This window comes from Dromiciops gliroides, chromosome 4 (genome assembly GCF_019393635.1).
Source record: "Dromiciops gliroides isolate mDroGli1 chromosome 4, mDroGli1.pri, whole genome shotgun sequence".
NCBI lineage: Eukaryota > Metazoa > Chordata > Mammalia > Microbiotheria > Microbiotheriidae > Dromiciops > Dromiciops gliroides.
This window is the reverse complement of record NC_057864.1, coordinates 402,614,838-402,629,655: the sequence shown is the minus strand read 5'-3', so window position 1 is coordinate 402,629,655 and position 14,818 is coordinate 402,614,838. Positions and strand designations below refer to the sequence as shown.

Below are 14,818 nucleotides of genomic sequence, written 5' to 3'. Positions count from 1 at the left end.
CTTATTTTAAACATGAGGAAATGACAATTCTAGAGGACTCATGACCAAACATGATACCCTGACAGGGGATGAACTTGGAGGGCAAAATTAGATCTACATTTCTTTCTTTTTTTTTTTAATGCATTTTTTTTTAAATGAGGCAATTGGGTTTAAGTGACTTGCCCAGGGTCACACAGCTAATAAGTGTTAAGTGTCTGAGGCCGGATTTGAACTCAGGTACTCCTGACTCCAGGGCTGGTGCTCTATTCACTGTGCCACCTAGCTGCCCCTTAGATCTACGTTTCTTTGAATGTGGCCAATGTGGGAATTTGTTTTACTTAACTACAGCTATGTGCAATGGGTTTTCTTTTCTTTACTTTTCATTGGGGGCAGGTAGTTTGGGAGGGAGGGGAGATAGATATGTTTTGTTAAAAAATAAAATTTAATAAAAATAAAATAAAGTAAAGAAGAAGAACACAGAGGCCCAGAGGGATAAAACCCAAGGTCACATTGATGGCAGACCCAGGATTCCAACCTAGATCCTCCAACATGAGCACCAGAGCTCTTTATCATGCACCATGTAATGTTTGTCCTTGAAATTCATTTTAATCTGTTTAGATGGGGGTTGGAGTTGAAGTACCCTGCCTTCTCACCAATGTGATTTTGCAATAGTCTCACACTTTCCTCAAAGGATAACTTTTTTTTTTGGGGGGGGGGGTAATGATTATAGGGTAGAGAAAAAAGGTGGGGGGGCTTCCAAGATGTTATTTAGTAGCATCAACCTTTGGAAGTGTCACTCTGCCTCCTTAGGATTCAATTTCCTCCTTTGGAAAATTAGAAGGCTGTATCAGATCTTGAATGTCCTCCCTTCCAGTTTTAAATCTTGTGACCTCTGAGCCCACAGGGAAATGGTCCTCACCTGAAGAAATAGTACTGAAGAGAACCCAAGGCAATGCCAAATCACTGTTCCCTCTTTCGCAAGCCTGTGGTCTCCCCACTGCCCCAATAACTGATCATTCCTAAGAAGTGGACAAAGTGTCAACTCCCAGAGACCCTCACTGACAACATTAGAGTATTACAAGTCTCTCTCTCTTTTTTTCCCCAGTACTGCCGTAATCCTGATGGTGATCCCAATGGTCCTTGGTGCTATACAACAAATCCTCAAAAGCACTTTGACTACTGTGACATCCCCCAGTGTGGTAACTCACTTTCCTCCCTTTTCTCTTATTTCTTAAAACCCTTGAGAGATGGAAGAATTTCTTTTTGGTGACATTTTCAAGTTTCTATGTAAGAGAGCTGAATCTTGTCAAATGGCAAGAATCTTGTCACAAGGTGCTTTTATTCTCCACAGGAGGGTCCACTTAATCTACAGGAAGCCTTCCCCTAGGCATCTTAACATTGTACAGAGACTGACAGAGCCGATAAGCTCTTGCAACGTGAACAGCTCACTTCTTTTCCCAATCATAATCCCGATAATATTCTTTCTAAGACTTTTGTATAATTCTTCATTGGAATGGATTGACATTTAGGTACTGCAGAATGGTCTGCAATATACTGTGTAGGCTCTTCAGGCTGACTATGTAGCTTTCTGCCCTTTCAGTGACTTGTGGAATTCAAAGTATTTCATGACAATCAACCATATGGCATCACTAAAAAAATATGTATATTTAAAAGACAAGCTTGGTAGAACTTTGGGGTTATTTAAAGCACTGCATAATTTCCTAATTGAAACTCATTCTCCTATCCTCCTTGTATTCAATTTTGTTTTTATTTGCACTTTTCTCCATCTCCTAAATTAGGCCTTTTTGCTAGAGCCAGGCAAGGCCCCTTGTACTCTTGGCTAATGTGGTCATCCCTGATGGGCTCATCTTGGGTCTCTTGGGTCATGATGACCTCCACCTCCTAGATTTAGGTTCCCCTTCTCCTCCATCTTTGAGTTTCATGGCACTGGATCTTTAGGATCCTCTCTGGAATAGAGCCCCTGATCATAGGCTGTCCCAGTCTGAGTACTGTGCCTATCATGTCTTATTTAGCTCTTCCCTAGGGCTTTCTCAGGGAACCTTCTTCTCTTGCTCCTTCTAGACACAGTCTCATGGTCTAAAGATGTCTCAGTCCTTCTAGGAAGTTGCCCTACTTGGGCATTAGTTTTGTTGGTAGACCCCCTTTCCTATTGCCTATGGGCTTCTGGCTGACTTTTTCTTCTGTTCTGGGGTGGAAAAAGTCACTTGTTATTGTTTTCCACCAGATTTATCTATCGTTATTATGTCTGATACAAAATAAGTAATTGGAAATTGGGCAGACCATCACCAATTCAGACAGTCATCTTGGCTAGAAATCAATTCCTTTGGAAAGCCAGGGTGCTGTGTTTTGGAAGATTTCTAACACGTCTTTTCCAAAGATGTTTGTGCCTACATAGTTTGTGGTACTTAGCTGATGTTTTCTGGTTTGACCCTTACTTATTATTAATTCTTTAATTAAATGATATAATTGACAACTTAAGCCCTTTCAAAAGCCCTCTCTTTCCTTCTCCAAGTCTCACCAGCTTCATTTGACTGTGGAAAACCCAGAGTAGAGCCAAAGAAATGCCCAGGAAGAATTGTGGGTGGGTGTCAAGCTCAGCCCCACTCTTGGCCCTGGCAGATCAGTCTCAGAACAAGGTAAGATGTTTTACTCTTATGTTCCATACATTCCTTCCAAGCAAGACTTTTATTCAAGTACATTTAAGTATGTACTGACATTTCAGAAGTCAGCAGCTTTATTGTTGGGAAGGTAAGATGGAACAACAAACTAACCAAAATATTCTCCTTACCTGCTGCCCTACCAAAAAAAAAAAAAAATCCATACAAAGGGATGAAGGAGTCCTTTTAGCCAATCTCCTTTGGAATGGAAGTGCCTCCTAGTGGACAGAACCAGAATACATTATATGCTCTCAGGGAATCCAGAATCCAAAATCTATTCAGGCTTAAACAAAACAAAACAAAACAAAACAACAAAACACCTTACTGATGGGCTTTGTTTCAACAACATAGTTATTTTTGAATATGTCCCCCTCCCACCCCATCCCCAAATTTTGTCTTCCTTTTTAACTAAAAAAAAAATTTAACAAAACACTTATCTATTTGACAATTTATACAACATTCTTCCCTCAGTTCCCAGCCTTTCCTGAAAGAAATATCTAATAAATCACTAGTGAAAATAAAGCTGGAGGGATGTTGATAATTTCTCTATACTATCCTGACATCTTATGATAGTGATAAGAGGAAGATGAATAATTATATATATATATATATATATATATCACAATCATTGCCTCATTTAATCTTCACAACTCTGAGGTAGGTGCTGTTATTAACCCCATTTTATAATTGAGGAGGGGCTGCTAGGTGGCAGCTAGGATAGAGCTCTGGGTCTGGAGTCAGGAAGACATCGTTGTGAGTCCAAATCTGGCTTTAGACACTTATTGTGTGACCCTGGGCAAGTCACTTAACCTTGTTTGCCTCTGTTTCCTTATCTGTAAAATGAGCCAGAGAAGGAAATGGCAAACTGCTCCAGTATCTCTGCCAAGAAAACCCTAAATGGGGCTCAAGAGGACTTTCATACAGGGTTGAAAAATGGCTGAATAACAAAATAGGTGAGGAAAGTTAAGGCAAAGGGAATTTAAATGACTTGCCCCATGTCACAGTTAGAAAATGTATGAGCTTAGATTTGACTTCACGTCTTCCTGACTCTAGGCATGGCACTCTATCCACTGCCTATTAGCTCTCCTGATAGAGATTGAATCTCTATTTCATTGGAATAGAAAAATATCCTAGATGATGAAATTTCCTCTACCAGTCCATGTAGGTACCTTCTCCAACTTGTAGTCTTAGAGACTAGGCTTGTCCACGGTCACATAGCCGGTATGTATCAGAGGTTAAGATTTGGACTCCACTATTCCTGGCTCTGAGGCCAGCTTTCCGGTTGCCTTTGAGATCTTTGGATCTATTAAATATTTAATTTTCACAGTATCTTCTGCCCCTAGCAAGTCACCATTTTATGGAATATTTCTAAGAGATAGGACTTATAAGCTGAAATCAGCAGGATTCCCTACAAAACTGTTCCTTTGGGGGAATGGAGGGCAGCTAGGTGGCGCACCGGCCCTGGATTCAGAAGGACCTGAGTTCAAATCGGGCCTCAGACATTTCACATTTACTAGCTGTATGACTCTGGGCAAATCACTTAACCTTCATTGCCCTGAAGGAAAAAAAAATGTTAACGTTAAAACTATCCCTTTGGGACATCTTTTGCTCCCCATGAAATAATCTGTTAACATTCTTAGCAAAAGGTCTCAGAAATAAAGCCTCTGTCATAAGTTTGTGGCTAGTTATCTCATTTAGAGCAGAAAACTAATGAATTCAAGGCCATGGATTCAAGCAATCTCTGTTTTAGGGGCACTTTGGTATGCTGTATTCCATGGTGAATGACCAAGGACATAACATCTGCCAGCCAACTGACAAGTACTGGAGGCGGGGGGTGGGGTTGGAGCTGATGGGTGAGAGCATAAATTAGGAACCTCACTGCATGACTAACATTTTCTCCATCCATTTAAGTATAGACAATTAACAAAACAATAAATCAAGACCTGATTTGTAGGCTTTGTTGATTTCTGAGATGTAATAAGCACTCACACTGAAAACATAACAGTTGGCTCTCCTGAGCTTGTAGAAGCTGGCTCCAGTACACCCCTAGTGATGATCATTAGAAAATTTCCAAGCCAGAAAACCAATGGGAAGTACATAGCCCATTGGTAGTGGGTAGAGAAAGAACACTGGATAGGAAGCCAGGAGGCCTGTGTTCTAGTCTTTAACTGAGCCCTTCGGTCATTCTGAATCCAAGGTGCCTTAGACCATATCTAAAATGGGGGGGATTAGACACCATAATTTTTAAGAGTCAATCATTTGGGGGCAGCTAGGTGACACAGTGGAGATAGTACTGGTCCTGGATTCAGGAGGACCTGAGGTTAAGTCCGGCCTCAGACACTTGACACTTACTAGCTGTGTGACCCTGGGCAAGTCACTTAACCCCAATTGCCTCACCAAAAAAAAAAAAAGGGTCAATAAGTTGGCCAACAAGCATTTATTTATGAAGCTCTCACCATGTGCCAAGCATAGTGACTAGAGTCTAGGCTCAAGGTCCTTTTAGTTTTGAATTTCTAGGATTCTTTCTTTTTTAATCTAGGAAGAACAGTATGGGGTTTTTATAGGGCCAGCTTCGGCTGTCTTATGACATGTTAGTAGGAAATGAACAATCAGTTCTCCAACTAAAACCTGCCTTTCTCATCTAGGTTTGGTGAGCACTTCTGTGGAGGTACCCTCATTGCTCCACAGTGGGTGCTGACAGCTGCTCATTGCCTGGAACGGTAAGCCGGCTGCTAATGGTAATAACTGCTAAGTGGTTCAGAAAACCATTACCAGCGGTGTAGAGAGCAAGTTCAGGCAAGCTTGTGAGTCTAAGTGAACAGCAGGATCAAAGCACTTAGCTCTTTATAGGCCTGATGCGCTATGGTCCACAGGGTTAGAAAGTCAGGCGTAACCGAAGGACTGAGCCGCTACAACAAATGGCATGTATGTCCCCAGTTTGCCCAAGACAATCAGTACGTATTCCTGTCATCCCCTTAATGTTCCATTCTCCCTTTCAGATAGGGCAACACCCCAGATACAAGTTTGTATAGTCCATCTCATTCCTGACATTCTTTGGCTAACAAGGAAGGGCAGGAAATGATGATGCAAACCCTATACCTTCCTTTATGGCTAGTCAGATGTCTGTGATACATTTATCCAATCATTTATTAGATGTTTGTTAAGCACCTAGTAAATGCAAGGCAGAAAAGCAGATAAGAAACTTCCAGGATCTCAAGAAATTTTACAATTTGATGGGGTGTGGGGGGTATGGGGAGGAGACAATACATAAAAGACCAAGATAAAAGAGAGGGTAATAAGTGCAAAATAAAGATCCCAGGAAACCATTCTGAGACAAAAGAGAAGCAAGCAACAAGCATTTCTTTTAAATGCCTACTATGTGGCAAGTACTATGATACAAATACAAAAAGAGGAAATGGTCTTTGCTTGCAAATAGCCTACATTCTATCACATGGCTATATATCTTTGACATGGGAGTACAGTGAAGGACACAGAAATGGTCAGGTGAGGTTTCAAGGAAGAGATAGCATCCAGTCTGGAACTCAAAGGGTCACACATCACCATTTGGTAATGGTGCCAGGGGGAGGGTCTCTTCAAGGCATGGAGGGCCTTCGGTGACCAGAGGTAGAGAGAGAGACAGAGACAGAGACAGACAGACAGACAGAGATGGGATGGGATGGGATGTAAGTAGCCCTGTTGGTTTGGAAGAGTGGAGTGCTTGAAGGAGGAGTACATTGAAGAGAGCCTTGCCTCTTAGTATAAGGATTTTAGGCTTCATTCAGTGAGTACTGGGGAGCCACAGAAGGATCTTTGAGTAATGTGACATGATCCTGGTGGTACAACAGGCAGTTACTGCCTACTGGGACAATAAGGGGTACTGGGCCTTTTGAATAAAGACAGAATCCCAAAGAGAATGCTAAAGGTTTATTTAGGAGGATCATTTCTGGCCCCAGGCTGGTTCTTCAGAAACATCATGCCCTACTTTTAATTGTCCTTTTCATTACAGCTCCAGCAGGCCTACCTCATATAAAGTCATCCTGGGGCTACACAGTGAAACTCCTCCAGAATCATATTCTCAAGAAATAGGAGTTACTCAGCTATTCAAGGGACCCTATCGTACAGACATCGCTTTGCTGAAACTGAACAGGTATTAATTAATTCACTTATGGGAATATAATAAGTCTGTTTAGTCTTAGATTTTATAAAGCAAAAGCAGCAGCCAAAAGGTTAAGCGGGGGATCCATTTAGTCGGGGCTTCCAGGGATGCTCTGAGAAGTCAGCTGGGACAAGTAGGAGAGAGCTGGTTGTTAAATTTTCAGTGTGAGCATTTATGCTTCAGAAATCATTACAGCAGGGGCAGCTAGGTGGTGCAGTGGATAAAACACTAGCCCTGGAGTCAGGAGGACCTGAGTTCAAAGCCAGCCTCAGACACTTGACACTTACTAGCTGTGTGACCCTGGGCAAGTCACTTAACCCCCATTGCCCTGCCCACCCCCCAAAAAGAAGTTGGTTAATAAACATTTATTAAACACCTACTATGTGACAGGCACTGTGCTCCAGTGCTAAGAACTGGAAATATAAATAAGAAAAAGAAAGCTATCTTCTGCCCTCTAGGAGCTTACAGTTGAATGGGGAAAGACAATATATAAAAGGAAGCTGGAAAGGAAGGAGAAGGAGGAAGGAAAGAGGGAAGATAGAAAAGTCCAAAGGGTTATGGGCAGATGAGGAATGAAAAGATGGCTAACTCGGGCACTTTCTTTAAAAGGAGGGCTCATCTATTTAAGTTTTGATAATTTAGCCAGTTTAATGAAAAAGTCCTGGGTACCATTATTTAGGAGTAAAAGTTATTTCAATAAACAACTTTGCAGTGGAGAGATAGTCCTATATTGACTCAGGGCCTACCGTTGCATTTAGAAAGACAAAAACATGCACATTATGCATCAGTAGGAAGACTGGAAATAATAGCATTGGCATAAGATAATCGAAAAACCTTGGGTTTTTTTTTGGTTCTATTTTTTGTTTTTCGTTTTTTACTTTCAGACCTGCTGTTATCAATGATAAAGTAATCCCAGCATGCTTACCTTCACAAGATTTTATGGTGCCCGACAGGACACTCTGCCATGTCACTGGGTGGGGCGAAACTCAAGGTGAGAGAAATTCTATAGCATTAAGACACAATTGGTCTGGGGCAGCTAGGTGGCACAGTGGATAGAGCACTGGCCTTGGAGTCAGGAGTACCTGAGTTCAAATCCGGCCTCAGATACTTAACACTTATTAGCTGTGTGACCCTGGGCAAGTCACTTAACCCCAATCGCCTCACTAAAAAAAAAAAAAAGACACAATTGGTCTTTGGTGTGTGTGTGTGTGTGTGTGTGTGTGTGTGAAATGATCTTTATTTTGGTGTTTCCTAATTGAGAAAATGATCATATTTCTGACATGTAAATCTGTATCACTGAGTATCATTCATTCACCTCTTTCCCTTTCTCCTTAGAATACATAGTTTTCAGAGACATAGAGTCAGTCTGTGGCTAGATAAATGAGAATTTATTAAGCCTTATTTCTGTACCAGGCACTATGCTAAGCACTGGGCATACCAAGGAAGGCAAAAAAACCAGCCCCTACTCTCAAGAAACTCATAGTCTAGGGGCAGCTAGGTGATGCAGTGGATAAAGCACTGGCCCTGGATTCAGGAGAACCTGAGTTCAAAGCCAGCCTCAGACACTTGACACTTACTAGCTGTGTGATCCTGGGCAAGTCACTTAACCCTCATTGCCCTGCAAAAAAAAAAGAAAAAGAAAAAGGAAAAAAAATAAAAGAAACTCATAGTCTAATAGTGGAAGCCACATCTACATACAAGAGATATACAGTTTAAATGGGATGTGATTTCAAAGGAAAGGCAAGGCATTGTTTCCTAGCAGAAGCTTCCAGAGGAACATATGATTCTTTTTTTAAAATAAAAATTTTTATTTGAAGTAAAAAATAAAAAAGAATTTGGCTGGAAGAAGCAGTATAGGACTAGAAATAATGGGTCCAAGTTTTGGAGAGCCAATCAATTGTTGTAAAGAAAATAACATACATTACAGTAACATGACAAAATGGGATGCTTTAGAAGGCAGTAGGTTCCCAGACACTAAAGGTCTTCCAAAAAAACCTAAATTATAACTTGTTTGGGTTTTTTAATTTAATGCTGCATTTACAAACCAGAGAACTTCCATACATAAATCAAAACATGCCAAAATAGGACTGTATATGAAATTATGAATTCTATCTCATACCAGTTGCTCTAAGTATATCATTCTATACTTTCATTTTAAAAGTTGTACTTGGGGGCAGCTAAGTGGCACAGTGGATAAAGCACCGGACCTGAGTTTAAATCCAGCCTCAGACATTTGACACTAGCTGTGTCACCCTGGGCAAGTCATTTAACTAACCCTCATTGCCCTGAAAAATTTTTTTTTTAAGTTCCTGCTTATTATGCTATTTGATTTTCCCTTGAGTGAATTTAAAATATTACAATGACCCCTTAAGACATTACTATTACATTATTACTAACTACACCTTCCATTGACCTTCCTTTCTTCCCCCCAAATTCAAAACACAAATGGGGGAGGGGAAGGTGGAAAGTTGTCAAAAAAAAAAAAAGACAAAATACAGTCCCCGCTCTCAAGGAGCTCACAGTCTGAGTTAGACAACATGCAGACAACCACATACAAACAAACTCTACACAGGTTAAATTGGAAATAATCAGCAGAGGGAAGGCACTAGAATGAAGGACAAGACTTTGACTTGAAGGAAGCTAGGGAAGTCAGGAAGAGGAGATGAGAAAGGAGATGGAGTATCTTATGTGAAGTACAGCAAGGAGGCCAACATCACCAGATTCAAGATCATTTGGAGGGGAGTAAAGACAAAGACGACTCGTGAGGTAGGAGGACGCCAAGTTTTGAAGGGCTTTAAAAGCCAAACAGAAAATTTCATATTTAATCCTGAAGGTAGTAGGGAGCCACTAGAATGTATTGAATGAGAGGGGGGGATTTATATAGTCAGATTTGAGTTTTGGGAGGATCAGTTTGGCAGCTGTGTGGAAGATGGACTAGACAAAAGAAAATTGAGGTAGAGAAACCCTTTGTTGTTGTTGAGTTGGTTTTTTAGTCATGTCCAACTCTCCATGACCCTCAAAGAAACCAACCTGAGGGTATAATAATCTAGGCTTGAGGTGATCAGGGCCTATATCAAGGTGCTAGTAGTATCAAATAAGAGAAGATGGCACATATGAGAAACGTTACCAAGGTAAAACCAAAAGGACTTGGGGCAACAAATTGGAGATGGATGGTGAGAGTGGGGAGTTGGGGATGACACTAGATTGTAAACCTGTAGGACTGGGAGGGTTATGATGCCCTTTTCCTTGTTAACTAAGCAAGGGGACTCAACTGGTTGATTTTGATCATTTGACTTCTCACGGTAATAACTCATAATCAAGAACTCATGTCTAGCAAGTCTACAATTCTGTGGTTATCAAGTTCTTCTCTCCCTTCCCCTCTACTTAAAAACAAGACACATTTTTCTTTGCAGAACTCCCAAATTCATTCCCTTTTGGGAAAAGTGAAATGGAGGCTAACGTCTGATGGATAGGTAACAAGTCTCAAAAACCATTCTGCGACGATTTCCCTTCCTCTCCCTTCTGTAGTTTTGGCCCTGCCTCCTCCCCATTGGAGGTGCTGCTCTTATCTGTTACAGTAGGGTAGCCTATTTACCCACTTTCTAGAAAATGATCATTATATAAACAATTCCCAGTACACATTTTGTGGTAGGATGATATAGAGTTTCTTTTATTAAAGGGGGTGTGTACGTATAACAGGCTTGAAATAGGGATGTGAGTTCAAATTCTCAGCCTAACATTTATTAGCTGTGTGACTGAGGACAAATCACTCCTTCTGAAAGTCAGGTTTCTCATTGGCAAAATGAGGGCATTAATGACTGCACAAGGTTATTATGAGGAAAGTACTTTGTGAACCTTAAAAATAGCATCTGAACATGAGTAAGTATTAATTCCCATGCTTCTTTCTATTCTTTTCAAAAGATTCTCTTGCTTTTGAAACTAATAAAATGTATTGAAATTGAGGGACCCCTCCCAGCTTATGCTCATAATAATTTACTAATTTACGCATTGTTAATCTGCTTAATGTTAATTTAATATTGTTGCACTGGGTTTCTTCCCCTCCCCCATCTCCAAATTTACTTCTGCACAGAATACACACCCCACCTCCTCTTTGTCTCTTTTGGCCACAAGATGACAGTATCCTCACACAAACAATTTCACCCACTAACAAAGCCCTTGAAAGCTAATTGCTCCCTTACTCATCGGAATGACGGGAAATACATTACTGTATCCTATTAATAACAGCCCCCAGATATATAGTGGGGGAAGCTTTACAATCTACCCAAGTATTAATATCTTGATTTTACAGATGAGGATACAGAGACAGGTTAAGTGATTTGCCCAGGGATATTCAACCAATAAATGTTTAAGATTAGACTTGAACTCAGGTCATCTGGTTCTAAGTTTGGTGTTCTCTTTCCTCTCTTGCTAATTGAAGCCCAATGTTTTGTTTTATTTTTTAATCAGATTTGAGATTCCATTGGTATATAGGAAAAACTTCCATTTTTCAATACAGATTAGCAACCACTCTATAATTTATAATCTTAAGGAATTGCCTGAGCCCACTGACGGGTTGAATAATTTATTAAGACTCTTACAGTCAATATGAGTCAGAGGTGGTACTAGTTGCTTCCAGCAACTATGCAGACCCTCAGAACTGTATCTGATTCTTCTTTTAAACAAATTCCTGAGTGTGACCAGATTTCTCAGGCGTGACATTCAATCGATACTAGGAAGCAGACATGGGTTCAGTTCGCTCCAGTTTTTATTGACTCAAAACCAGACAAAAGCAACCACTTTTAAGTGGCTGGGATAATCTCTTCCTAACTGTACCCAGTTAAAAGTTAGTTGAAGGAACAGAAGATGTTTTTAGCCTGGAGAAGAGATTTAGAGGGGGCCTAATTGCTGCCTTTAAGTGACATTGTAAAGAAGGATTTGATTTGTTCCATTTTGATCCCAGGGGTAGGAGCAAGATTAAAAGTTACAAAAGAGCTTAATTTAGACTGGATATCAGCGAGGGCGGGGGGGGGGGGGGGGGGGGGGGGGAACCTGCCCAATAACTGGAACTCTCCAAAAGTGGAATGGACTATCTCAGGAGTAGCTTCCCCTTCACTTGAAATTTTCAAGCAAAGGCTAGATAGATAACCATATGTGATTTTTTGTTCAGTTGTTTCAGTTGTCTCCAACTCTTAAAGGCCCCTTTTGGGTTTTTCTTCTCAAAAATGCTAGAGTGGCATGTTATTTCCTTCCACAGCTCATTTGACAGATGAGGAAACTGAGACAAACAGGGTTAAGTGACTTCCCCAGGGTCACACAGTTAGTGAGTATCTGAGGCCAAATTTGAACTCAGGTCTTACTGTCTCTAAGCCTGCCACTTTTATGTACTGTGCCACCTAGCTGTGACAGATGGGATTTTTGTTCTCATACAGTTTGGGCTCCATTGTTTCTGAGGCCCTTTCTGAATCTGAGATTATTAGAGGGGACGTATAACAATTTGCATTCTCTCTGTTCTCAAAATGAAATAAAGTATAATAAAACAAACAGCAATACTAATGCCAAATGAGGAAGACCTGAGTTCAAATCTGCTCTCAGACACTTACTGGCTATTTAACTTTGTGCAAGTTACTTAATCTCTGCCTCAATTTCATCTACAAAGTGGGGATAATAATAGGGCCTATCACCCAGGATTGTTGTGATAATCAAATGAGATAATAATTATAAAATGCTTTTGCCCTCTCTAATTAACCTCTGGCACTTTTGTGGTTGAGGCAAAAATTGTTGCATTGGAAACATTCAGGTAATGAAATAAAAGGTAATATTATTGTGTCTTTGGGGGCTTGTAGGTGGTGCAGTGGATAAAGCACCAGCCCTGGATTCAGGAGGACCTGAGTTCAAATTTGATCTCAGACACTTGACACTTACTAGCTGTATGACCCTGGGCAAGTCACTTAACCCTCATTGCCCCACTCAAAAAAAAAAATTACTGTGTCTCTGGGTACGGTGTCCAGTGCAGTGCAGTACATAAGCACTATGTAAATGTTAACTATTATGATTGTTGTTGTTATGAATTTACCTATTTTGATTAAGCTAGATATAATACCACCTAATTTTTTTTCCCTGATTTGTTAGTCCTGAGATTTGGGGCTTGATAATCATTTCTTTACTTTTCTCACCTAAGGCACTTCTGCAGGAGGTTGGCTCAAACAAGCCAGCCTTCCTGTGATTGATAACCGAATGTGTAATCGCTATGAGTACTTAAATGGGAGAGTGAAATCTTCTGAACTTTGTGCCGGTCATTTAGATGGGAGCGAAGATACCTGCCAGGTAAGAAAATGCTAGTGGATGCTAATCTGAGGCTACACTTGGGTTTGAATACTGTGACATTTTACTGCAGTTCCCATGTTGGGCGATTCAATGAGAAACACCAGCCTCATTTTCTCCATAATGTTTTATAGTCAAAACAACCTGTTGATCGAATCTGAACATTTTACTTTTAATTAGGTAACTGTGGCACCATAAGCAAGGAATGGTGACAGGTAAAGGCAAAGCAGGTAGCCACCAGCATGATGTGGTTTGAGGAGGGTTCAAAAGTTTTGCCCCAAATAGATTTCCCATTCATCTGTTTTCACCTGCAATCATTAATGTGTTAAACCCAATGTCGCAGCTGTCACCTAGCAGAAATGCACCCTGTTTAGGCTAATAGGAGGCAGGAGACCTTGGCAGGCCTGGTGGGGGAGTATCTTAGAAAAGAAGAGGGAGGGTGCATGCTGAAGACAGACCTCACCAATGTCATGCCTTTGTCTAGACCTAGCCTTGTCTAACAGAAGAATAGGAAGAGAGGAGGAAGTGATCAGTTTTTATAATAGTTTCTACAAATTTGTTTACTTCGAGTGAAGCATCCAAACTAATAGCTTCACTGAGTCCACAAGCAGAGCATTCAGCACCAAACACTGTGCTAGGAATGCAGTCCTCTCCCAGTAAATGACTGTTGTTTGACAAAATACTTTTTTTTTTTTTTAGTAAGGCAATGGGGGTCAAGTGACTTGCCCAGGGTCACACAGCTAGTAAGTGTTAAGTGTCTAAGGCTGGATTTGAACTCAGGTTCTCCTGACTCCAGGACCGGTGCTCTATCCACTGCGCCACCTAACTGCCCCTGACAAAATACTTTTTTACTGAAAAGGGGGACATTTTAAAAACATGCAAGAAAGAGAGAGATTCTGAAAACAAAAATGAAATAATTTCTCATGGAAGAGCTAGTTAGTCTACTAAAACAAAGCACAGAGTCTATGATTCAATCATTATACTTGATCACTGATTACTGCATTTTTCTCCAAACAGGGTGATAGCGGAGGACCTCTGGTTTGTTTAGACAATGACAAATTTGTTTTACAAGGTGTCACTTCTTGGGGTCTAGGCTGTGCCCAGCCCAATAAACCTGGTGTTTATGTTCGAGTATCAAGGTATATTTCTTGGATTGAAGAAGTAATTAAAAATAATTAATTGGATAGGAGAAATTGTGAAGCATGGACTCTTATGGTAATCAGCACACAGGAAGAAGATATATGATGTGCTCGGAAGTAATTTATAGTAATTGAACTAAGACTCTGAGTGTTATCATTGGCTGTGAGTGATACCATTTTGACAGTTGCGGCCAAGACGTTGAATTGTTGGGTATTTTTTTGTGCACCAGCTTTTCATCTTACTGACTGTCTGATTCTGTATTAATAGAGACTCAGCTGTGACATTTATTAAAAAAAATAATAAATTCTTTACTTCTCTTGACTTGAGCCAATTTCTTTTTTATCCTTGAATGCTAGATCAAAAATTATAAGAATAAAAGCTGATTTTAAATGTTTACACTTCCTTGTTCATCTGTGTAAAAGTCGCTTTTCTCTAGCTCAAGATCTGGACTACTAATTCACCTGGTTACACCAGCCATATGATATTGAAGTTAACTAACTCAAGTGAGGAAGATCTACTTCTCAGGAGGTGTATAACGAAGAAC

At 40.4% G+C, this 14,818-nt stretch overlaps 1 protein-coding gene across 2 annotated transcripts in view; it reads left to right on the top strand.

Moving 5' to 3' along the window:
* The window catches only part of PLG (plasminogen), a 73,069-nt gene extending 58,474 nt beyond the window's left edge, over positions 1–14,595 (top strand). For both annotated transcript variants that reach the window (XM_044002537.1, XM_044002536.1), the window contains exons 13-19: positions 1,085–1,178; positions 2,513–2,636; positions 5,303–5,377; positions 6,664–6,804; positions 7,698–7,804; positions 12,992–13,137; positions 14,152–14,595. In XM_044002537.1, the coding sequence (XP_043858472.1) occupies positions 1,085–1,178; positions 2,513–2,636; positions 5,303–5,377; positions 6,664–6,804; positions 7,698–7,804; positions 12,992–13,137; positions 14,152–14,313 (849 nt within the window). In that variant the 3' untranslated portion in view covers positions 14,314–14,595. The remainder of the gene's footprint in view (positions 1–1,084; positions 1,179–2,512; positions 2,637–5,302; positions 5,378–6,663; positions 6,805–7,697; positions 7,805–12,991; positions 13,138–14,151) is intronic.
* The last annotated feature ends 223 nt before the right edge of the window (positions 14,596–14,818 follow it).